This window comes from Python bivittatus, unplaced genomic scaffold, assembly GCF_059951505.1.
Source record: "Python bivittatus isolate LINGU-HERP-01145 unplaced genomic scaffold, Pbiv_v1 ctg000020_np1212, whole genome shotgun sequence".
Lineage (NCBI taxonomy): Eukaryota > Metazoa > Chordata > Lepidosauria > Squamata > Pythonidae > Python > Python bivittatus.
Genome location: NW_028277030.1, coordinates 90,126,987 through 90,153,420, shown reverse-complemented (window position 1 = coordinate 90,153,420; position 26,434 = coordinate 90,126,987). Strand labels below are relative to the sequence as shown.

General features: G+C 41.9%; 1 protein-coding gene across 5 annotated transcripts in view; it reads right to left on the bottom strand.

Moving 5' to 3' along the window:
- MTR (5-methyltetrahydrofolate-homocysteine methyltransferase) overlaps positions 1–26,434 on the bottom strand; it is an 84,869-nt gene that overhangs the window by 45,562 nt on the left and 12,873 nt on the right. For 3 of the 5 annotated variants that reach the window (XR_015796686.1, XM_088143889.1, XM_088143898.1), the window contains exons 7-11: positions 25,906–25,965; positions 24,004–24,098; positions 11,327–11,427; positions 10,615–10,676; positions 2,691–2,758 (exon numbers count right to left, since the gene is read on the bottom strand). Coding sequence is in view for 4 of the 5 variants with exons in the window: in XM_088143889.1 (XP_088000015.1) it covers positions 2,691–2,758; positions 10,615–10,676; positions 11,327–11,427; positions 24,004–24,098; positions 25,906–25,965 (386 nt within the window). In the remaining variant the exon portion in view is untranslated. Of the gene's footprint in view, positions 1–2,690; positions 2,759–10,614; positions 10,677–11,326; positions 11,428–14,076; positions 17,024–17,750; positions 17,863–18,547; positions 18,715–24,003; positions 24,099–25,905; positions 25,966–26,434 lie in introns of those variants that run through there. The other 2 variants (XM_088143905.1, XM_088143910.1) reach the window with 2 other exon arrangements.

The following is a 26,434-nucleotide window of genomic DNA, read 5'->3' as shown; positions in this document are numbered from 1 at the left end:
GCCTTTCTTAGGTGTGAAATTGGAAGCAACATGGGAGTTCATGGCCACCATGGGCCTGACCAAGTAATTGTGGGCCGATATGCATGAAGTGTCATTTTTGCCTCAGGCCTGTGATAATGGAGCTGGTTTGCAATTTGGAGGTCCTCCTGGACATACGGCTCCAACATGAGAAGCTGGTGACAGCCATGGTCAGGAGACCTTTGCACAATTTTGTATTGTCTGTCAATTACATCTATTTCTGGACTGGGAGGCCCTGCTCACAATCATTCAGGTCACATCCTGGTTGGATTTCTATAATGTGCAACAGGCTGCCCAGAAGACCATCTAAAAATTGCAGGTGGTCCAGAATACAGTGGCACTAGTAGCAACGTGCCCTTTGGAACAAGCTCCCCCACCGCCACCAAGGTCTGGGTAGCCCCATCTTCATTAGTCTTTTGCAGAACCACGAAGACCTGGCTTTTCTCCCATGAACTGGCTCAGGATGGCAGATGAGCCTATTTTGTGATGTATGATCTTTTTATAAATCGTGTGTTGATTCTGTTTCTGATTTTGTGGTTTGTTTTTGTACTGTGCTTATTCTATTTCCATCTGTCTTTTTGTATGCCACCCAGAGCCACAGATTGTGGGAGAAGCAGCCTTAAAAATCCTTGAAATAAATAAATAAATAAATTTAACCATTTTCTGCTTTCCTTTCCCAACTGACACTCATTTGAGACCTTCTAAACAAGTTCAGTCTTCATTGACCTGCTGCTTTTTTAAAAAGAAAGCTGTGGTTTTGTTTTTGTTCTAAAATTGCCTGGAGCATGCTAATATAGTTTTCCAGAGGTGCCATTAGTTCAATTTCTGTCAAGATGGAGGCACCAAATGATTAATTCAAATAAATAGATATCAATTTCTTTATATCGGATTACTTATTCATTGGGAACTCTACACATTCAAAAACTCAGAATATATAAAAGCGTAATTATTCTTAGTTGCAAATCATCCATTTTTTTCTTCTCATTCCCAGATGATTATCTATATTTAATGTGATCTTTCTATTCTGTCACAAGGCTTTTAAAATTCAGTTCTATCACATTTTATTGCAAGAAAAAAGTGACTAAGCTCTTGCCATTACAAATGAAAAAGAGCGGATCTCCAATTAATTTTATACTGGGTTTGCAGAAAAAGTTTCACTAAAGTAGCTATAGCTGAACAAATATTTAATTTAATTAACTTAAATCAGCAGTGCTTTTATGCATTGACCAACCAGCAGATTCCATACCTGACATATAGCTTCTTTGAAACCTGAAAAAAATACCTAGCTTAAGGCTAACAAATTAAACTTTTCTGAAGATTACTGCTATGGAGACTCATCATCACAGCCTGAAGCTTCTTTTTCCCCTGGCTACTATGGAGTATTTCTTATAGTTGACCTGAGATCACAGGGAGGCAACATAATGCTCATGGGAGCCAAAATGCCCATCAATATTTTTCCTACCAGCCACAAAACTAATTTTATTTAAGGATATTTTATCTTTAAAAAATCAAGCAAAGCGCTAGTCTGTAGAATTATTTTTATTTACAAGAACGCCTCTGCTCCATAAAACCCCAGAGACATTCTTAGAAATACAGGATGGCTATTAGTGGCATGCAAAACACTTTCAAAATGAATTCAAATTGAAATGCCCACTTTTGAACTTAAGAACAGTTGTTTTACATTTGGAACAGGCTATTTCAGTCATTTTGGGAATGTTTTAAGATCAAAATAGAAATATTTCCAAAATGATCTCAAGACTGCCTGTTTTAAATGCAGGACAGCTTTTTCAAAACAACACATTTCAAATTTGAAATTTTTTGTGCACCCTAATAGCTCCAGTTCAGTTTTGTTTGGAAGTGTATCTACCTACAAGCCAGACAATGATAAATTAATATAAAATGCTAGTGATTATGGAGTGCTAAAGTTAATGGCAGACAGCAACCTCACCAACTTACTCTCTAGTAACTGGGTGTTTTGAGTCTTGCTATGCCCACCATAGTAGCCATTTTGTGAACAGTCATGGATCCTAGCTAAGAAGAGCACCTATAACATGCTCTAAAATTTCCAGATGTGCCCACTTGCTAAAAAACAGAGTCTCCTCAATTCCCCCAAAATACCATCTAGGCATGAAGAAACTTCAGTGCCTCATTCTACCACATACCAATTCAGCATTGGTTGTACAAACACCAAGGGTAAATAAGCTGATACCTCCAGAAGTTTTGATCTACAACTCTCTAAGTAACAGCTTATAGAAATTACAGATTAAAACTTCTAAAGGACACCAGGTTCTCAATCTTGAGGTAGAAGTCAGCAACATATCCCTAGCCAAAGAAATGGGTCAGATCCACCAGCAGGTTGTTCTGCAAGCAGCCTCATGAACGTGACTTGCAGAGGTACACAGTGGATGTTGTCATGAAGAACGGTCCATGAATTTTGGCCACATGACCAGCAAGGCCTTCTTCAAGCCATTCCCAGAGAGGAACTGCTGCAAACTGTTCACCAGGGATATGTAAAAAATCAGTGCTCATGTAACAACTACAAAGCTGTGTGCTTGTCATCTTTCCACAAGCTAAAATGTGTCTATTGACATCAGGGACCTAAACTGAACCATAATCAATGGCATTATCCTCAAACAGAGGTGATACTGCTATTAATATATAGATGAAATTACCGGATATGTGCTGGAGTGGTCCCACAGCAGCCACCAACTATGTTGACTAAACCATCTAAGGCAAAATCCTGCCGATGAGAAAAAGCAGTTTTCAGACATAAATGGGTTGAGAGCAGAGTCACATTTGAAACATGTACAAGCTTTGTTAGAATTGTTCTTACTTACACACATCGCCTCCTTGCTAGTTACCAACACTGCAAAGGGAAGTCAATTAGTATAGTACCATTTCCTTCAAAGCCCCATTGAAGGCTTAAACTCCATCTCAGATGAAGGTAACTTGCATATAAGCCTATTCCCTATTTTAAATTTCCTACATCTCTGCCTCCAGAACATACTCAGAAACAGCCCACAAGATGCTTTTGTTGTCGTTGTTGTTGCTGTCGTGTCCGACTCTTCGTGACCCCATGAACCATATCACGCCAGGCCTTCCTGTCCTTCACTGCCTCCCTGAGTTTGCTGTTTCATGTTCATTGCTTCTGTGATGCTATCTAATGATCTCATCCTCTGCTGTCCTCTTCTCCTTTTGCCTTCCATCTTTCCCAGCATCAGGATCTTTTCCAAAGAGTCCTCTCTTCGCATTAGGTGGCCAAAGTATCTGTGATGGAAGGCATGAGCAAGGAGGATCCTGGAATGGAGCTTCAAGGTTACAGGGAGGGGGAGAGACATTCCAAGCATTTCCTCACCCCCAGCCAGAGCATGTGAAAGTGAAGAGAAGGCAACTGGCCCCTCCCTAAGGTATTCAGGGTTATAGTTGCTGTCGTTGGGGGTTCGAGTTAGTCTGGCAAGATTCTGTCTAGTAGGTGTAAGCTAATAAAGTAACTGAGCTGTTCCTGGACTGGCTGGTGTGGGTCTTCCGGGCTGTGTGGCCGTGGTCTTGAAGTCTTGTTTCCTAACGTTTCGCCGGCACCTGTGACCGGCATCTTCAGAGTGCAGGAGCACAGACAGGAGCAGTTCTCTCTGTGCCCAGAACTGCTCCTGTCTGTGCTCCTGCACTCTGAAGATGCCGGTCACAGGTGCCGGCGAAACGTTAGGAAACAAGACTTCAAGACCACGGCCACACAGCCCGGAAGACCCACACCAGCCATCGTATGCCGGCCGTGAAAGCCTTCGACAATACATTGTTCCTGGACTGTCTCATTGTGGTTCCTGGGCTGAACCTGACATCAATCTCGCCACTCCTACTCCCATTAGGAGAGAGGAAATTCTCAGCATGGCAATGGACCCCCAGGGAACTAATCTGACACCACAGCTTTTGGCGGCAGCATTATTACAACATCAACAACAGATAGATGCCCGGATAAATAATTTACAATGATGATGGCCCAAATGGCCCAGCAACTCAGGCAAACTGGGCAGAATGTTGCAGCAGCCCCACTGCTGTTGTTGCGCTCTCCTGGAAGCATGCCAGAGAAGTATGGAGGTGAAGCAGAACAGATGAGAACTTTCCTGGCACAGTGTGAGTTGTTCACAGATGGAAGACCAGCGGAGTTTCCTATGGACTGTATGAGGGTGTCCTTTGTGCTGAGTTTATTGAAGGGATCTGCTGCTAAGTGGGCGACCCCCTTAATAGAGGCTGATGATCCAGTGCTCAACAACTATCAGAATTTCGTCGGCGCCTTTAGGGGACATTTTGGGGATCCAATACAGAGACTAACTGCTTGTCGGGACGTTTGCAAGCTCAAGCACGGTGGCAGGCCGATAAGGTTGTACATCGCGGGTTTCAAGTTGCTGGTGGGGGATGTCGAGTGGAATGGCACAGCTCTCATTGACCAATTTCGGGAGGGACCCCGAGCTTCCCTGTGAGCTGATAAAGCAGGGTATTCCAAATACTCTGGATAATCTCTATCAGCTCTGTATAGTAATTGATGCCAGGCTGGAAGACTTAAAACAGTATTTGCCTTCTAATCCCCTTGGTGCCTTGCAGTCTCCTCTGGTAGTTATCTCTCCTCCTTGTGGCGCAACAGCCGAGTTAGCGGAGGGGGAGCCGATGCAAATCAGAGCTGCTAGAAAGGTAGTTTCAGGGGAGGAGAGGCAAAAGAGGAGAGATCTGAACCTCTGTTTTTACTGCGGAGCCCCAGGCATATGGTGAAAGCATGCCCAGTGAGGAACGTGCCGGCGGGGATCAGGCACATACAGCAAACCTCTGCCAAGCATGCAGGTTCAGTCCCGGTGCCACAGCAGGGAAACTTCCATAGCCCCTCTTCAGAGCTCGTGGGGGCAGCCATCAAGCAATTAAGGAGAGCTCATTCTGGAGACTACAAGCAGGTGTTTATGCTAGCTCCCATTACAGTAACCTTGGATTCTGGCTGCAAGATAGAGTTAGAGGCTCTTATAGACTCAGGGGCTACCACGAACTTCATAGATATTCAAACTGTGCTTAAGTGGCAGTTGCCTATAGTGGATTTAAAGAAACCCATGGAGGTAGAGACTATAGACGCCCAGCCGTTGAGCGCGGGTCCAGTGATGCAGTCTACGGTGCCCCTGCAGTTGACCATCAGCGATCATACAGAGCTTTTGCCCCTGTGCGTTATGGCGTCATTACAGGTGCCGGTGGTGTTAGGCACTTCATGGCTTAGACTACACAACCCTACTACAGACTGGAGTGCGGGGACAATCTCATTTTCCTCTCCTGTCAGCACCACAAGGCACAGGGGGCCATCCTCCCCATTTCCAAAGGAAACATCCAGGAGGGGGGAGGGGGGTTACGTGCCAAATATGCTGATTTTGCAGATGTTTTTGGAGAGGAGGAGGCGGAGAAGACCCACCAGGTGTTGCAGAAATATTTGTGATGCTACGCCACATACAGCCAAGACAATTGGACTGTACTTCTCCCCTTGGCAGAGTTCTCCTATAATAATTCTGTGCACTCATCAATTGGGATGTCCCCTTTTCAGGCATTGTACAGGGTGAACCCACAGGTGTTACCGAAGACCATGCCACAAGGAGGGGTGCCGGGTGCAGTGCATTTTCTTAAAGAGCAGCAGGCAGCTCAGCAGCTATTGAAGGACCAGCTGGCAAGGGTGAAAGAGGCGTGCAAGAGGTCAGCTGATGCCCGCAGGCAGAGTGGTTGGCAGATTTCAGTGGGGGACAAGGTGTGGTTGTCTACTAGGTTCTTAGCTTCCACCAGGCCCTTTAGAAAATTGGACTCTAAGTTCGTTGGGCCTTTTAAGGTGTTGCAGTAAGTACGTAAACCAGGTGGCTTTCCATTTGCAGTTGCCACCTTCAGTGAAGGTCCATCTTGTGTTTCACCGTTCTTTGCTAGTTAAAGAGGCTTCACCAAGTCCCTTGAGAACACAAGTTCCCCCACTCCCACCGGTCATAGTCGAGGGAGAAGAGGAATACGAGGTGGAAGCAATTTTGGACTCTCGCAGGAGAGTAACAGGAGTTCAACATCTGGTTCATTGGAAGGGCTATCCTGAGGAAGAGCATTCCTGGGAAAATGCGAAGAACATCCATGCCCCGGAGTTGGTCAGTGACTTCCATCAGTGTTTCCCCAATAAGCCGAAGCCTGGCATGCTGCCCAGCGCTCTAGAGGTTAAACAGCAAGCGGAGAGTGTTGACAGTGAGCTGGAGGAAGGTTTGGTGGGGGCCGTGGGGTCGGAGAGGGCTGGTGCACAGAGCCCGCAGCCTTCCACTTCCGGTTTGCATTTTGTAGCGGGGAGGGGAGCTGATTCTACTAATGATATAGCTGTTTTGTAGAGCCAATCGCCTGAGCTGGGAGAGGTGCCAGGGATCGCAGACAGAGGCTCATCACCTGCGCTCCCATCTTTATCACCACTGCCCAGCTCCCACGAGAATTCAGAGGGGGAGGCTGAGTATGAGGAGGGGTTGATGTGATGGAAGGCATGAGCAAGGAGGATCCTGGAATGGGGAGGGACATTCCAAGCATCTCCTTGGCCCCCAGCCAGAGCGTGTGAAAGTGAAGAGAAGGAGACTGGCCCCTCCGTAAGGGATTCAGGGTTATAGTTGCTGTCATTGGGGGTTAGAGTAAGTCTGGCGAGATTCTGTCTAGAAGGTGTAAGCTAATAAAGTAACTGAGCTGTTCCTGGACTGTCTCATTGTGGTTCTTGGGCTGAACCTGACAGTAGCTGAGCTTGAGCTTCAGTATCAATCCTTCCAATGAGCAATCAGGGTTGATTTCCTTTAGGATTGACTAGTTTGACCTTCTAGCAGCCCAAGGGACTCCTAAGAGTCTTCTGCAGCACCACAATTCAAAGGCATCAATTCTTCGGCACTCAGCCTTCCTTATGGTCCAGCTCTCACAGCCATACATTACTACTGGAAAAACCATAGCTTTGACTATGCGGATCTTTGTCGGCAAGGTGATGCCTCTGCTTTTTAATATGCTGTCTAGGTTTGCCATAGCTTTCCTCCCAAGGAGCAAGCGTCTTTTAATTTCATGGCTGCAGTCTCCATCTGTGGTGATCTTGGAGCCTAAATAAATAAAGTCTGTTACTGCTTCCATTTCTACCCCTTCTATTTGCCAGGAATTGATGGGTCCAGATGCCATGATCTTAGTTTTTTTAATGTTGAGTTTCAAGCCAGCTTTTGCACTATCCTCTTTCACCCTCATCAAGAGGCTCTTTAGTTCTTCTTCACTTTCTGCCATTAGGGTGGTATCGTCTGCATATCTGAGGATGTTGATATTTCTCCCTGCAATCTCAATTCCAGCTTTTGATTCTTCTAGCCTGGCATTTCTCACGATGTACTTTGCATATAAGTTAAATAAGCAGGGTGACAGTATACAACCTTGTCATACTCCTTTCCCTATTTTGAACCAATCGGTTGTTCCATGACCAGTTCTAACTGTTGCTTCTTGCCTGCATACAGATTTCTCAGGAGGCAGGTATGGTGGCCTGGTACCGTCATCTCTTTAAGAATTTGCCACAGTTCGTTGTGATCCACACAATTGAAGGCTTTTGCATAGTCAATGAAGCAGACGTAGATGTTTTTCTGGAACTCTCATGCTTTCTCCATGATCCAGCGAATATTGGCGATTTGATCTCTAGTTCCTCTGCCTCTTCGAAACCCAGCTTGTACATCCAGTAGTTCTCGGTTCACGTACTGCTGAAGCCTAGCTTGTAGGATTTTGAGCATAACCTTGCTACCATGTGAAATGAGCGCAATTGTGCGATAGTTTGAGCATTCTTTGGCATTGCCCTTCTTTGGAATTGGAACATAAACTGACCTTGTCCAATCTTGTGGCCACAGTTGCATTTTCCAAACTTGCTGATGCCTTGAGTATAGCACTTTAACAGCATCATCTTTTAGTATTTTAAATAACTCAGCTGGAATACTGTCATCTCTGCTAGCTTTGTTGTTAGTAATGCTTCCTAAGGCCCACTTGACTTCACTCTCTAGGATGTCTGGCTCAAGGTTAGTGACCACACCAGCATGGACATCAGGGATATTAAGATCTTTCTTGTATAGTTCTTCTGTGTATTCTTGCCACCTCTTCTTAATCTCTTCTGCTTCTGTTAGGTCCCTGCCTTTTTTGTCCTTTATCATGCCCATCTTTGCACTAAACATTCCTTTGATATCTCCAATTTTCTTGAAAAGATCTCTAGTCTTCCCTTTTCTATTGTTTTCCTCAATTTCTTTGCATTGTTCGATTAAGAAGGCCTTCTTATCTCTCCTTGTTATTCTCTGGAAATCTGCATTCAGTTGTTTACATCTTTCCCTTTCACCCTTGCTTTTCACATTCCTTCTTTCCACAACTATTTGTAAAGCCTCATCAGACAGCCACTTTGCTTTCTGGCATTTCTTTTTCTTTGGGATGGTTTTAGTTGCTGCCTCCTGTACAATGTTACGGACCTCCGTCCATAGTTCTTCAGGCACTCTGTCTACCAAATCTAATCCTCTAAATCTATTTATCATCTTCATTGTGTACTCACAAGGAATATGATTTAAGTCATACCTGAGTGGTCTAGTGGTTTTCCCTACTTTCTTCAATTTAAGCCTAAATTTTGCAACAAGCAGCTCATGATCTGAGCCACAGTCAGCTCCCAGTCTTGTTTTTGCTATCTGTATAGAGCTTCTCCATCTTTGGCTGCAAAGTACATAATCAATTCTGGTTTCGGTATTGACCATCTGGTGATGTCCATGTGTAGAGTCGTCTCTTGTGTTGTTGGAAAAGAGTGTTTGCTATGACCAACTTGTTCTCTTGACAAATCTCTATTAGCCTTTGCCCTGCTTCATTTTGTACCCGAGGCCAAACTTGCCTGTTATTCCGATTACTCCTTGACTTCCTACTTTAGCATTCCAATTCCCTATGATGAAAAGGACATCTTTTTTTAGTGCTAGTTCTAGAAGGTGTTGTAGGTCTTCACAGAACCGGTCAATTTCAGCTTCTTCACTATCAGTGGTTGGGGCATAGACTTGGATGACTGTGATGTTGAATGGTTTACCTTGGATACACACTGAGATCATTCTGTCGTTTTTGAGGCTGTGCCCATTACTGCCTTTCCCACTCTCTTATTGACTATGAGGGCTACTCCATTTCTTTGAAGGGTTTCTTGCCCAACAGTAGTAGATATAATGGTCACCTGAATTAAATTCACCCATTCCCATCCATTTTAATTCGCTGATTGAAAGTCAATTGACTGGGTCACATGAAAGTCTCCTAGGATAGCTGATCACCTTGTGAATTGCATGTCATCTAATGAGGCAACTTTCACAATTTCTTTGTGCTCAACACCAAAGTGTCTTGGAATTGCAAATCATTCAAAAACAGGAAAGCAAGACTGCAGAAGTATACTTACTTACTTACTTACTTGAAAATAACCCCCACTATAGTCAGGGACATCTGTTGGGTGGGAGGAGGGGGAATGTCAAAAAGTCAAGATGGTGGCTGTAACTGCACAGTTGAAGCCTTGCTCCTTTTCTACATGCTTTGCCTATGCAGTGTATATAAAAGGGGCAGGGCTCCAATCACATGATTTGCAGCCACCATCTTGATTTTCTGATACCCATCCCTGTAGACATATTTATTATTTGTAAGATTACTTGTTAAAGCTCTCACCCAGTAATCCTAGGCATGTCTACCAGCTCATAAGTAACTATTATATTGTTGGGCAGTGTTGAGCTTCAAGGTTTAATGACCGTGGTCTAGACAGATTTCCTGATGTTTTGCTGGCAACTGTGACTGGCGTATTCAGAGGCAGGGACTAACTGACTGCTCCTGTCTTTATAGTTAGGTTGTTCCTTCCTTGACTGAAGCCATGGGAGACTCTCTTTTGTAAAGCTTGGTTACCTGCCCTGGGCCACACCAAGATCACAAGGTCCACAGCCAGTAAACAACAGAGAGACTCTGCCATGGCTTCAATTGAAGAAATGACCACCACAAGCCTGCCCAAAAGCAGAACCAACTAAGAATCAGTTCCCAAAAACGGGCAAATCAGAAAGTTGCCTGGTCCCAGAGTAACCAACCAGAACCCAGCATGAACAAAGAACCAATCAGGAATCAGCACTCCAAAAATGACCAATCAGAAGCTGGCATGAATGAAGGACCAATCAGGAACCAACACCACAAAAATGACCAATCAGAATCAGGCACAAAGGACCAATCAGAGACCAGCCCTCACCAACCTGCATCAACTGGAAACCAGCTCAGCTAAAGACCAATCAAGTCAGTTCCTGCTTAGTTGCCTGTGATCTCCTACGCGGACCACCTTGCATCTGAAAATGGCAGCCACAGTTGCCAGTGAAACGACAGGAAATCTGCTGCCTAGACCGGTCACTAAATCCTGAAGCCCAACACTGCTCAACAGATACTGGCCATGAAAGCTTACACCATTAATCTATTATACTCTTGATCTATGTAAGCCCACATCTTACACTAAGCTGTTTTAAAAAAGAAACCTTACTTACATACAAATCATATTTCTTTCTGTAACAGGAAATTTTCACAAGAAAATTCCCTTACCTTAAGGTGCTTGGCAGTCACTTCAGGTGTTTCATCATAGCCACCAAAGGTATTAGGAAGACCTGAATAAATATATTCAATTCTTTAAATCCCTTATATTTATAAGCAGGAAGAAAAATGCCTTGATTGCAGTTATATAATACTACATTTTGAACAAAACATCCTGCAAACATTCGAATTATCTGAAGGTAACTCTCTTATTAAAGTTTTTGCTTCAAAGTGATGTAACAGCAAACTTTTCACAAGCTGGCAAAGCAAGAACCAGCTTTTGTAAGGGAAACAGTTTAATTTTGTCAACGTTTATTCACAATTTTATTTTTTCCCAAAGAAAAACATTTGATCACAAATCTAAAACTAGTAATATTTACATTTAGGATTTCAAACCCTCAACATTCTGTGACTTCACTGTAATATACCCATTTTGCCACAGACTAAAGCCACTTAGTTTTAATGGTCACTGCTCCTGTCACATGGTAAGACACCAAATGATGAAACAGTTGTTTGAAAAGACAAACAGCTAACAGAGCAAGCCCATTCTCTCCAAATTTTATAAATGGTCCACATTTGACAGGACTGACAGACTAAGCAGCATAGTAATACATTTCAGTGCTGATGATGGCATCCCTACAATACGATATATGTAGCATGCTTTCATAACACCTATTGCTTTGACTGATGTGGAAGGGCTGAACTCCCACAGATCTATGCATACCTGCATTGGGATAACAAATGATGTAAGCAGTTGTACACTTTCCAATGGCTTCAATGAAAGGTCTCATTTCAATTGCCCCCAAGGCACAGTTTAATCCAATGCTGCAAATACAGAAAAGAATCCAACAAAACCAAGTTTTTTTTAATTGCAACATAAATTAAAACAAGGCTTAAAATCACAAAACCATACATTTGGAAAGAGCCATTTAGGACAACATGACCAATCCCTTGCCTATGCAGAAATCCAGTTTAAAGCATTCCTAACAGAAGGTTGTTTAGCATCTACTTGAACTCATCCATCAAAAGGGCGTTTACTCATCACCATTCAAGTATCTCATGGTCAAATTGCTTTTCAGGCATAAATGGGCTAAACAATGAATTTTCTACTATAATAGGATCTAGATGTAGAGGGAGATATATACAGTATGGTATGATACATAAAAGGGATTAGGGCAGACTAAAAACAGTGATACCTAATTAAGGAACATTCAAGAATCCAGATGAGATTTACATAAATGAAAGTATTTTTGGGACCAGATGGAGTTTTAGAGTATCTTCTGAAATGAACTTTGGTAAATTGTTGCACCCTCATTGCTTTATTGTTTTCCATTATGGGAATCTGTTTAATTGATTATTGTTTTTGTATACCACTCTGGGCTCCTTTCAGAGAAGGGGTGATATACTGTAAAAATAAAATACAGTGGAAGAGTGCAGATACTAGATTAAGCTCTTTTAGCAAATACATCAATTTCAAATAGGGAACATTCTGAAAATAAAATAGATTTTCCAGTAGTGTCAACTATACCATTAGAGTGAAACATCATATAAAGTTTCCAATTTTAACTGTATTTTGTAATTTCAACCTTCAAAATTAAAAGAAAGGTAACATTACCAGTGATTAGCTTCCTAGGCAGCAGCTGCTTGCTCAAGTTGCCAGAAATTCATTATGCATAAAGCTAATTTAGTAACTGGTCATGAATACCGACATTGTGAGAATAAGGATGAGAATACCACCGAACTAGTAACAAAAATAAGTCTGTAGAAGATAAGCCTGTGCAAATCATTCTATCAGGCTCTGGATCTACATATCTAAATTGCAAAGGAGCCACTTGAAAGGCCCGTGTAGTTTATTTTTTATTTATCATATTTATATAGATGCCCATCTCACATAAAATGACTCTTCAATGACCTCCTGAGGTTTTCTGGGCATGGCTATACATGCCCAGAGATCACTCCCACCAAGAAAGCTGGGCAGCTACAACTACTCTTCAGTTTCAAGGGCCTGATAATACAAACTAAAAAAGAAAAGAAAGAAAAAGGTGCAAAGAAAACAATAGAAAGAAAAAGGAAAGAAAACCCTAAGAAAACAACTTCCCACCCTCATCACAAGAGATTTCACTATCTCTTCACCTCCTCTTAATAAACAGATATAAGACTCTTCATCCCATAACTCATCTCTTAACTATAGGCAAATACAATAAGCAACATCTTCTCCATTCCAGGTGTCAGCAAGAAGTCCAAATAGAGCCCTAAAATAGTAAGATTAATTAACATACATAAAGTTCTACATCTCAACTCTTAGCTTTAAGCAAATCCACATTTAAAAGGCACAAAGTGGTCCCAGTATCCTAGTGTGAGCAGAGGACTAAAGTTTAACATGACAAAGAGGGACAATTCCTCCTTTAAAGAGAACAAGCTCACAAACATTCCTTACTTAAAGGACAGTTAGATACAAAGCCAGTTTAAATGCTGTCAGATTGGTATTGTTAGAATGCAAACTTACAAGGTTCATCCAAGGTTTCTGAGCGACCAGGGCTTCCCAGGAATCCCCTTTTATAGGGAAGATCCTTAAAAGGTGCGAAGGGAAACCCGCCCTCTAGGATTTCTTAGAGAAGGTAATTAGCTGGGATTCCAGGAGAGCCCGCTGGCCGGTGAAATTGACTAGGGAGCAATTGATTAGGGAGAGTTCTATGGTCAGGCAACTACTGCGCTGGGGTTTCCTGTGTTTGCCTTATCTGGTATTGTCTAATTGGAATGTAGTTCTCTTTGGGAAGAAATTTTTTTATGATTCTATTTTTTGGGCTTAAGGAATGTTGGCCCTTCCTGCCAGGTCTTTAGTTATTTAATTTTGGGCTAGGGTGGAGGACTCTTGATTCTTTCTGTTATGTCTTAATCTTTTTAGGTGTGCCCATTCTTACTATAATTTAGCCATATGCTTCAATTGCTGTTTAAGGTAAGTGATGATAGAATGGGACAAATGGGAACCTTTGACTTCCTGCTGACATTGCAGGGGGGGGGGAGAATTTGATTTCCTTCTCACAATCCCTCCTTTTTATTTTTGGGCAAAAATAGAATATTTTATGCACAATCAGCTAGGGAATTTTGTAGTTACACATCATTATGTGACTCAAATTCGTATTTTTGATCAAATCAAAGCAGCCCTGACTGTAGCTAATTTTGTGAATCAAAGTTTTAAAATCCTGTTATATTTCCTTCTATTAACCTGGAATTATCAACCAAATTAAAACAGCATATGCCTTCAGGGGGGCGAAAGAAAACGGCTTAGGTGGTTGAATACAGGGCAACCCACCCCTGCAAGCTATCTCTTACAGTCTGCACTCCCAGTCTTCCGCAGGATGCCCTGAGTTTCACTTGAGGAGTTTTACCTGCCCATTGTATATATTGTAGACACGTCAACAACAGAAGTACATTTAGAGTTTAGTTGATTATTAGAGAGTGCTGAGTTCACACCTGCTCTCTCACAAAGTCAAAATAGTCACAAATTTTAGAGTCATTCAGTGGCTTTGCATAGACAGGGAATCTTCCTGCCAGTTATGAGGCATGGGTGTGTAGACCCAACAGTTATACTGCTGTTCAGCGATGGCAATCTGGTAGTTGAAATGTCAGTATATGCAGCAGTCAGCAGGAGGAAGAGGCAAACATTTTCAGCTAGCACAGGCATCCTTGTTTTAAACAGATTCAACTCAAGGCCTCAACTCAAGAGCTTGGAAGACTCCTCCTGAGGTTGACTGCAATTCTCCTTGTGAGTTCCTATTGAAGTCTACCGAACAAAAGGACAATCGTTAGCCACTCTTGTAGGGGAGTCTTCTAATTAGAGATGTGACTTTTTTTTTTCCACCACGGCAGAATACTTTACTTGCTTTCAATTATTCAGTGCCTCCCTTCACCCACACTTTTGCTCCTGTGGCCTCAAATTGTCTTTCCCTTTTCCTTTACTCTTTGCAGGGGTTTCCCTTTGTCACATGAGGGAAGGTGATTACGTGCAGGATCAGTTGCACCACTCTCTCTCCTGCTGTGAGGTTCGTTTCAGGTCTCTCTAGGTCTAGGTGGAGAAGCACTCCTTGGTAGCCAGGGTCTATTACATCCCCCCCCCCCATACATCTATGCCCAGTAGTGCCAAGTCTGTTATTGTTTTTATTTACATTGATGTCACTGGGCACTCTTGGGTCTGCTCCTGCAGCTTCCTCAATTGCAGCCACCAGCAGGAAAGCATCAGGTTCCAACTTCCACACATGGAGCATGCAAACCTTCTCTCCTGGGGGGAGGTTTTGATATTGGGCATAGACTAGCTGGAGGTCAACAAATCATTGACTGAGCTTCAGGATGGCTTGATCCAATAGTGGTCTCCACCCCTTCAACGGCCAGACAGGAAGTGGATTTGCTGCTTTGGGAGGCCTTACCTGTGAAAACAATATCCCAAGAGATCTGCAAAAGATTAATTTTGCCTCACAGTGCAGAGAGTGGCTGAGTCCCAGATCCAGTCGATCACCTTGGTAGTGATCCTTGAGCCTTGTTAGAATTAATTACCTGATCATGCAGTGTAAGATGAAGCTGCTAGGCTGATTCTTACTACCATAAGGAAGACAAATCATGAGAGATTAGCGTAATTGTAGAAATGGATACCCAAATAGCAGGCCCTCCTGCTGTGAAAGGGTATGGGTGAATGCAAGCAGCCCTGAGACAAAACTTGGACTGTTCATCACATTTCTACTTAGATGAAGACATTATGATATACTTCAACTGCTAAGGGCTTTAATACCTTCTCTTTCCTAATAATTTCCTAGAATGAGAACTTGAAAAGCTGGAAAGAAGGAATCTACATTGACATAGGAATGTATAGAGTGTCTGGACTGCTTCCAGAGCCAAAAGTTGTTAAAAATTATTTTTCTTTTGTTTTCAGATAGACCATACCAGTCCATGGAAGCTCCATCAAATATTGTCCTAAACAGTTTCCCTTTTGGCATAATATTCATACTGAGGGACAAAGATGAAACCTAGTAAACTTTTCCTCATAACCCATTTAGTTTAAAAGTAAAACATCTGAAGACCCCCTCTAGGACCAATGCTGGATTCTTGTTGCAAAGCAGAGAATGAGATTGCTGATAAAAGTTGAAATGCAAAGCACTCTTGGGGGCAGCACAGCAATTAAGCGATAGGGCAAAAAATGTACCTCCTTCCCCCCTTCTCTGAGCTATTGTTTCTTTGAAGCTGTGTAGGTCTTCTTGAAAGAAGTTACCACTTTTTCCTAAAGAAAACATTTGAAATGCAGATCTTTATTCCAAAAAAGGAACACTTAAAGTCCAGCCCATTTACTGCAATCACCTTTTTTACATTAGAGGGGGAAGCAAGCTCTCCCCACCCCCACCGCTTCAAGTCTGATAGACCGGAAAGAAAAGATTGCTTCAGGGCTTTTGTTTTCAGGGAACTAATGCTCCAACACCCTAAGAAGGGTAGGAAACTTTTCATAACATTTTCCTGAAAAACATCAGGTTTCTCCCTTGATGTTTCTCAAATAAAACATATGCCATGGGGCTGGAGTTATTTTGTAACAGCACGTATAAACTACAAAATACTGGAGTGTGTTGCAAAGATGCTTGCCTTTACAGTCGTATTTGAGCCTTCATACTTTTACTCCTACCCTCACTTCTGGCCAGATGTTTTCCTGCACCAGGAAAAAAAAAGAAAACAGAAGAACATGCACTCCTTCGCTTCTTCCTGGGCCAATTCTTGGTAGCATTTCTGGTGGGCTGTTCAAATAGTTTATAGCTGCTTTTTGCAACTCTGCATTTAGATCAACTGCTTTCCCACCTTGAGATCAGGCCCTCAAACCGAATTGCCAGTAAACAGACGTCCACCTTTATCTTCCCCATTCCCAACACACTAACCCCTCACAAACCCTCTTATAACATACAATGTGCTTTTCTTTGCTTCCATCCGCATGCATCTTCTGATGCCTTCCTAAAGACCACCTTGTCCCTTTGCACTCCATCTTCTGCAACCTTGCCCAACCCTTCCACCTTCACTGAGACCCGCTTCCAGCAGTTCAAAGCAGTCCAAACAGACTTCAGTCTTCTTCTACTCAAGATAGCCACTTCCTGACCACTAGAGCTCTCCTGTACCTTCACATGGAGAGGAGACTTCCTCTCCTCTGATCCAGAGCTCTATTAAAAGGTCCCAGAATCCCAGATCTGTTGGAGGGTGGGAACACAGTTATGTTTCTTAACCCCACACAACTCCAATGGCTCAAGTATGTATGGCTCTGTTTCACCTGATAACATTCTGAATTGGCTTTAAATATAGATAACAAACAATACACCACCACACATGCATCAAGTAGAGCAATGAAAAGGTCAGCTCCAAAACAGAAATACATAGAAATCAAAGGACAAGAGGAGGTCTCTACAAAAACAATTTTTTAAAAAAAATTAAATATGTGGCATGTCAAGAACGCACACCACCAAGTATAGAATTCCAGTCATTATTCAGATTTTATTGCCAATTGCTATACTAGGTGGTGCCCTTTCCTCCCCACCCCCACCCCCACCCCCACCCCCACCTTGATTCAGTAGAAATTTGTGGAGCAACTAGGGGCAGAGAGGAAGACATAAATCAGAAGGGCAAGGTTAAGAAAAAAGAAGCGGCCTTACTTAGAAATGAGCAGGAGGCACACACAAGAACTTATCTAATTAGCCTCAAGAAATTCATGGTTCAGAAAGACAGACAGACAAAATGCATGTGCATGCACAGATATGCTTGATTAAAACACAAAACAAAACTACTGATAACTCTTGGTTCTCACAAGCCCAGGCTGTAGATATTTGTCCCAGTGATTAGAGTTATTGTACTCCTAGATGGGGTTGTTTGCTGGCCAGGCAAAACAGGCTGGGACTACTCGCAGCAGTTTTCTCAAAAGTTTTTTTAAAAGAAAAAAAATTCATCTCTGGTAAGGGAGATATTCAACAGCTGCATCATGTCTCCCCAGGATGGGTTATGGGTTTCAATAATGACCTGCTAGGTCCTAATGGCCATCTGCAGGTCCTTTTGAAAGGGAGGAGCATCTTTCTTCCAAATTACCAGATCAGACAGGTAGAAAGGCATGTGGGTAAAAGCAAAATCTAAATTACCTTGTGCTTGGCCAGGTACAGGATTCTTTCATAAAGGCACCGTTCAATTTCCTTGCAGTGTTCCCGTCCAAGACACCCAACTCAGGATGGGCTGGAGGGGCACTGGGCATGGCTGAATTAAAAGTTACATGCATGGGATTAGAAAGTCTTGCCCAACAGTACCAATAAGGCAGATGAGAAGGCTTTCGTTTTTGTCTTAAAGATTTTTTTAATATAGCATAACCGAAAGTACCCATTTCAGGCCAGAATGGTCTACCAGCTATGTCAGTAGTCCTAGCCCACTCCAGTCATACACCATGCGCACGATTCCTTTTCATATTCCTTACCTATACAGGTAATAATTCAAGTCCCAGGTGATGAGCCTTCTTCCCAGGGGGGAAGTCAGGGTGACCTTAGGCTGCTCATTCCCCATATTCCCTAATTTATGACACGCATATCCCCCAAGGTTTTAGGTGTATCCTTTACACCTGGAGACCTCCTAGCAAAGTACTGGTCCTCCTCCTCACACCCTGGTTTTGGACTAAGAAAGGAACAAAACAAGCAGATTCTAGTATTTGCCCAGATAGAATCAAGTGCACGACCTTGAGCTATCTGTTGAGGCACATGAAGTCTTTGTCAGTTCCCCTTGCTTTCTAGGATCTCCCGGTCTTTGCCCAAGAAGGACTTGCACAAGTCTAGGGGTGGCTAGAGCCAATTTTTTTAGACTCACAGCCCTGGTCAACAGTGTGGATTAAAACATAGAGAGGGAATCTCACACTCACAAATTCACTGGGCACAAGACAAAAAAAGGTACTTACCAACTATGAAGCCTCAGGTTCAAGCAATTGTGTGGCTCAAAACCAAAATTCCCTTTACTACCAATGTTGAAGTGGGCAGAGTCTGGGGCAGCACCCTCCAGACAAATGGTCCAGTGCCAGCTGAGTGAAGTTGCCTGGGCTTGGTCCATCGACCCGGTTAGTCTCAGGGTCCCATCTGAGGTGCCAAATTGTTAGAATGCAAACTTAACAAGGTTCATCTCCAAGTCGGGAATAAACATGCAAGAGGTTGCTTGAAGGAGAGAGAAAACTTTATTTCCAAGAGCCAGATACACAAGAGATCAGCTGTCTGGCATCAGGGCTTCCCAGGAATCCCCTTTTATAGGGAAGATCCTTAAAAGGTACAAAGGGAAACTCCCTTCTAGGATTTCTTAGAAAAGGTAATTAGCCCTGATCCCAAGACAGAGGGCTGGCCAGTGAAATTGACTAGGGAGCAATTGACTAGAGAGCATTTTTTGGTAAACCCATTCTTACTATAATTTAGTCATATGCCTTGATTGCCGTTAAGATAAACAATGGTAGGGTGAGACAAATGGGAAGCTTTGACTTCCTGCTGACATTGAGGTGGGGAAGAATTTTATTTCCTTAATCTCACAACACATGGACAGACTCAACCATAGTTTTAACTGGGAAACTGTCAGCATTTTAGACTAAGCTAAATCTAAACCTGCAAGAGAATTCTTGGAAGCTTGGTATTCAGACAAGGCAGCAATTAACAGACACATAGAGATTAACAGCATCTACATACTATTCAAAAGAGACAAAAGACCAGAAGATCGCCTCACCAGCAATCATCACCAGTAATCATCACCCAGATAAGCAAAGGTTACCACCAGGCACACAATCAAGCAATAGACATATGCTAATCAAGGAACTACCAGAAGAGCAAAACAAAACCCCCACCCCCACCAGCACTGGCAAGGCAGGCCGCAGCATATAAATAGAGAGCAAACCCCATCCCATTCTAGCACTGAAGATGTTACCTAGCCGGGTAATGAAACGTTTGCAAGAAAAGAACCAAGCTCAAAGAACCCTAAGGACTCCACAATTTGATTTCCTTCTCACAGTATACATAAAGTAACTGTAGAGAAAAAGACTTAAACATCATGTTATCTGTAAGCAAATCCAATACGCAACATTTTTCCAGTCCAGATGTCAGTAAATCCAAAAAGAACCACCCAAAATAACAAAATGTCCCATTTTAACCCTGATCAAATAAACCGACTTTGTGTTCCTTCTTTTTACGTAAAACAATCTTGCTCTTTAATGCATTCAAATGATTGTTGATCCTTGTTTCAAAGTTCTTCAATATTGTAAACAGCCTCTTTTGTAAGTCCAGCTAAAAGAAATTATTCCAATTGCTCTCTGGAATTGTCATTTTTATTTCCTTCTTAATTTTTAAAGCCTCACCCAATTTTTTTTAATGTCTAATGACAAGTTCTTGTTCAAATTCTTGTTCATGTTTTTCTCAGGTAGACTTTGTCACATATCTTTTTCTGTAGCATCTTCTTCTAGGAACAGACTATTCCCAAGAAGAAACAACACAGCTGACATTATTGATTCAAAGTTCCTCAAAAATGTCTCTGAATGCCATTTTAAGTTGCTTGTCTTATGACTCCAATATCAAAAACAATTTTTCTTTCTCACGAAAATGCATTTATTCTTTAAAATTTCAAAGTCTTAATATTCAAAATCCAACATTCCAATGTTTTCTAAGCCCTTAATCGGTTTAAAACTTTCTATAGTCAAAATTTTGTCTTGCTTTTTGCTGTTTATTTTAAATTCTTAAAAGTTATAAAGATACATCTTCATTGTCTTATATTAAGGATTGAAGGCACTCACCCTGTGTTTCCAGCCTTGTTATTTTCAAGGTGTCTAAATTCTTTAAAGCAATTAACAGGCAATTGCCAAAAGTGATTAGCAAGGGAAGTGCAAACTTTGTGTCCTTTAAAAGGTTCTGTTTGCAGCTGGAGCAAGTATGGCAAATTCCCTCGGCTCCAGGTCCTCATACCCTCCAGAGACTGCTGCTTTGCAGTCTCCTCGTGAGGAGTAACCATATGGAGCACGGGTTGGGTGATCTCACATCCTCTCTTTGTCCATGGAGGGTTGAAGGAGATAATTTACTCATCAGCTCCCTGTTCTTAGCCGCAAACATCAGCTCCACTTTTCGCTGAGCTATCTTCAGTCCGCCATTCTTCCCCGGAAGAGACATTTTAGAATGATTGAAGAAAAGATGAAGGTAAAGCTTTTCCCCATGCGAAAATAAGAAAAATTGAATTAACTGCTTCAGTTTTTATGAGGCAGATAGATTCCCTGCACCTGCCAGTACAGATTAAGCTTTAACAATCTCTCAGCAGGCTGTTATTGTGAGAACACACTTATTGAAGGAAGATTGAGGACCATTCACAGTAAGACTGCTGGTGGTGTTTTTCACAACAAAGAAAAGGGTGGTAGCCATATTGATACATAACAGTTTGCTTTACTCTGCAATGCAAACAGTAAGAGATCTATTTCATTGTAGTGATACTGCATCTTCTAAAAAATAATGGTCACTATTTTATTGCAGTGGCTGTATCTTCTGAAAAGAAAAATGTTCTGGTTAAAATTGATAGTCCTAATGATAGATACTCCTATAATATTGTACAACTATTTAAACCATCTCACTCTGATTCCTTACATTTTTTCAATAGTCAGTGGGGAGGTTTATGAAATCTTTGATCCAATTTTAGGCAGAGATTCTTCCCCTAAGAAGTGGAAATCTTTGATTCAGTTAACACTGAAGGCTGTATGAGCTCTGCTAAACAGAACTCACAAATCACTGCAAATGGCCTGCTGAGAGGTTTAGCTGTACAATAGTTATCCACAGTATAGTATTGCATATACAGGTAGTCCTCGCTTAACTATGAATGTTTAGCAATCATTCAAAGTTATAACAGTGCTGAAAATGTAACTTTATGACTAGTCCTCGCATTTACGACAATTGCAGCATCTCCACGGTCAAGTGATCGAGATTTGGGCACTTCGCAACCAGCAGGTATTTACAACCATCACAGCATCCTGCAGTGACATGATCACTATTTCCGCACTTTCCAGCCAGCTTCCGACAAGCGGAGTCAATGGAGAAGCTGGCAGTAAAATTGCAAGTCACAGTCATGTGATGTCTCACTTAATAACCATGGGTGACTGGATTAACGACTACAACAGAAGTGAGGTCATAAATCCATCATGGTCATGTGATGTCTTGCTTAACTACCATGTCGCTTAGCAACAGAATTGCCGGTGCCAATTGTGGTCATTAAGCAAGGACTACCTGTACAATAATCTACCTAGGAGAGCTGTCAGAAGCAAAGCCAGTAATTAAGCACAAGGAAAGTTCTACTATGCATTGAGGCTCTGTGGCAACCCAGGAGCACAGGAAACAGTAGAATAGATTCAACATATCCTACAGACTACTATTCCAGAGTCAGGGAAGAAACTGAAGCTGAAAAGAGATTAGATACTCTAGCAAGACAACCATTTGATTCATACCTTTAAATCAACCATGTATTATATATAAGAAAAAAAGGTAATAGTTTTGGAATGGCCTTCACTGACCCCAGACTTGAATACTACTGAAAAATCTGTCGGGAGATCTCAAACATGAAATTGCACGCAAGGGGATGTAAGAATATTTCTGAGCTAGAAGAGTTTGGCAAGCAAGAATGGGGGAGAAAGCATTCAAAAGCAAGAATAGAAAGACTCTTAACTGACTAGAGGAAACATTTAAAAGTTGTCTTTTCTAGCAAAGGATGCCTCCCAACTATTACAAAGTAATGATTAAAAGCATTAAAATGTCCAAATGTCTTTGCTTGTATTCACCCTTTCTCATTTTGAAGCTGTAACAACTGCATTCAAATTTGCAGAACGATGTCATGTTTAACTTTGTACCATGCAGAGGATGTACAATCTTCTGCTCACTTAAGGATTTATTGAAACATCCCATTTGACCCGAGATACCTGTTTTTGCATGCAACTGTTATATCTTCCCTTCATAAATATATGCATAGCATCCACATTTCTGACTTTTTTCTACCATGATCCATATCCAAATAACGTAACATTTTTAAAGTGAACTGGAGTAATTATAAAATTGGCTTACAGAGATTAATTGTATAAAAGGTCAATTATCTCTGTCCTGCTGCACAAAGGTATGTAATTATATAATCGGATATATATGTATACGGCTACAAATCATTCAAACAGGATAAATAAATATGTCTTACTGACCCATTGCTCAACAAGACCTGGAGCCAAGATAAGAAGGGTCAAAGCTGCCATCCTTATCAAACCATAGATAAATACAGTTCCATTTAATTCTCTTAAGTCATGACTGATTTATAAACTTCTACATTATTTAACTCTGGCCAAAGCTCTCTTTTCACTTTAGGCTCTTCATCCCATTTCAGCATTCCATCTATCTCTGTCTCTTCCTATGAGTCTCAACTGTTGACCTCCCTTGAAGGGTTGGCAAAAGAGGTTCATCTTTACAGATTTTTCTAATTACTCATCTTGCTTTCTCCTTTTTAATCAGCCACTTCCCAAAGATGTAAAAACTGAGACAGGAAGAAGAACAGAGTAGACTTGAATCTAGAACTAGTGCACTGCATCTGTGTAATGAGATGAATCCACCACAGAACTTCACATCAAACATTTTCAAACTTTGTTGCATGTGACAAATTTTGTCAACCAGGGACAAACAAAGCAGCTGTTCTAATTTCCTCAGGTGATAAACCTAAAGTACTCATCTGCTTGGCAGTACCTATTAACTGTTTTCCAGCTGTGAACACAGACTGAAGGAGGAAAACTGTGCAGGTTCGTTTGGAAGCACCTCCTCAGTCCCCAGCCGGAGTGTGGGAAAGCCAAGAGAATGAGACTGGCCCCTCCCTAGGGCCTCATGGTCATAGTTACTGTTGTTGTGGTGTAGATTTAGTCTGGTGAGATTCTGTCTGTTAGGTGTAAGATAATAAAGGAGCTTAACTGTTCTGGACTCTTACTGTTGTTCTTGGGCTGAACCTGACATCAATCTCGCCCATTCTCTTGGCTTTCTGGCTGGGGAATTCTGGGAGTTGAAGTCCACACCTCTTAAAGTTGTTAAGGTTGAGAAACACTGTGTTAGACTGTGGATAGTATAGTGTATAAGCAATGTGTGATGGAATGGAATTATGAAGGCCACACTCAGGGAGGCAAACATCCTCTTATCTCTTCCGCCCTTCTGGAGACGAAAGAGGATGTTTGCCTCCCTGAGTCTGGCCTTCATAATTCCATTCCATCACACAACGGCAGCAATTAACAACTCTGCAAGCTCCTTGTTGCAGAATCTCTTTTAGCAGAACTGTTACAGAACCTATTGCAGCTGCCAGCTTTATTGCAAAGGGAATCCAGGGTAGATGTTCTCTCACCAAAGTGGCTGGCTGTGAGATATGCTGATGACAAATGCTTCCCCAGTCTGGCCAGAGAGAGTACGACCACTTCTATCGACAATGGTTCCCGATACCTAAAGACCACAAGGACAGTGGAGGGGAAGACAAAACAACTTTAAAAACAGTGCAATAATAGATGCTAAAGTGAAATTAACTTTAATGCTTTTGGGAAACCACTCCTGTGAGAAACAGCTGACTTGCCACAAGATTGGTCTGGAAATGACAAACTCCTTTTTCTATCCCATGTTTCTCCAACCAGATGCCTTCCATGCATTTGGGGGACTACAATACCCAGAAACCCCAGCAATTCATGGGTTGAAGCTTCAGTTCATCTCAAAGGTAACGACTGGGGGAGGCTGCTCTATCCAAAGAGCACAGCAGCAGGAATTTTTTATCTGCATTCAACAGACACTCAAAAGCCAGCTGAATCTTAGTGATTTTGCTCAAATAGGGATTTTTTCTTTCTTTGCAAAAACAGTTCATTTTCTGTAGCAGTATGAGAAGGAGTCCTCCTCCTCACCTTCAACTTTTATTCTGCTTATGAAACTTTACATTTTTCTGAACACTGCAAGCTGACAGGCCTTTTTTAATTAGTGTTATATTTCTAATCCTGTATACACTGTATATAATGTTCTCATTACCAAAACCACGTAAGATCTCTATGGAAACAATAACATATAGCGGAACCAAAAGTAGCAGCAATATCATTTCAACAGACGATCCTATGAATTACATATCAAGTTCTTATCCATGAAGCCTACCTGCCGTGCTGTAAAAAATACAACAAGCTTATAAAAGCAAAATGATTGGTTTTCCTTGACATCCTTGTTTAACAAATGTCCTCACGTGAGCCATCCAGCAAAGTAATTTTGGGGATCAAGCGCCAAGAGCGTGTTGAGAATATATGGGTTAAATACATATTCCTCCTTTAATTAATGATAAATGTTCCCTGATGGGATTATCATCTCCTACCTTCAGGTCACAAGGTACAGAGGAGAGCTTACTGGGCATTATGGCAATCCTCTCCAACAGCTGCCGCTGAGCGCGCTCTTCAAGCACATTAGTCAATCAAGGGCAGTTGGAATGCCACTGCATTTCATCAAGAGCATCCAACTGCCCGTTCCTGTGCCAGGCAGACTGGCTGCTCCCAGAAGGAGTAGAAGGTGGTGCCTGGTGACCGTATGGAGCAGCAGCAAACAGGAAGCTATCAATAAGATTTAGGAAGCTTTCAGCTACTATTGAAGTGCCCAGCTGGATCCCAGCACATTTAGAACAACAAACATAAAGGCAGCAGCTGGGGAGGAGAGGGGCGTTCCAAAACTCAGCAGGAACTACCCTGTGAGTTAGAGCACAGAACTGCATACTGAGCAATAATGTTATTTATTTGTATTTTTAGCATACAGAGACTCTGGGCAGGAATTAAAGTATTTTTGAACACGTAAAATGGTCCAACAAAAAAAGCTATGTATTACAGTTGCTGAGCCCACAATTTGTCCTCCTAGCATTAAGCTTCATCAGCTAATGAAGCCATAACTTAGTGTGAAAATTACTCCGACTCAATGCTGGCATCTTCCAGGGGAAGATAATTAAGGGGCCAGACAAGATTCTTGTAATTTGGCACACTGGTAATATTATTAAGGACATTTTCAGACTGTTATGCGTGGCAGGTCAGAAGATGATATTCTGGATCAAAGTCATTCATTTACTATCACTTACTATCACTAGGAAGCTATAAAGCACACACTGGAAAGAGCAAGCTATCACACAGTATGTATAGTTTCCAAAACACAGTGTTCTTGATTGGGTTAACTACTGTAGAAAAGTGGATGTACTCTTTTTTCAGAAGAACTGGATAATTCTAAGTTTAATTCTTATACTCACAAACAATGGTCTCGGTTCATATTCTTCTTCAAATAAGTTTTGGAGAGCAAAGAGAGCTGCCTGTCCAATGAAAATATCATGGTAAGTTAATCTGTCACACTTTCTTTACCCTAGGAAATTCTCATTTCATAGATGTGGAAGAGAAGGGGACAAATTACCACTAATAAAAGCGTGCAACTCAATCCTCCTCCAAAACACACATACACACAGTCAAGCAAAGTATTCACACCACAACGGAGCCTGCCAGACATCTGTAACCACAAGAGACACACTGATTTGTGTCTCCTATTGCAGGATTTATTGCAGAATATAGCCCATGAATGTATATAGAACTGAATCAGGTCAGATGTCTTAATAAGACCTCAACTCAATTGTGCAGGCAGTGCAGAGAACACATAGGGACACATTAGAAGATTCTGCAACTAGAGCTTCAGTCAGGCTAGAACATGAACCTCACTGAGATCTTCAAGGCTCACAGGGAGAGGTCAAGGCATTTCCCACTTCATAAACTTTATCTCTTATGCAAAGT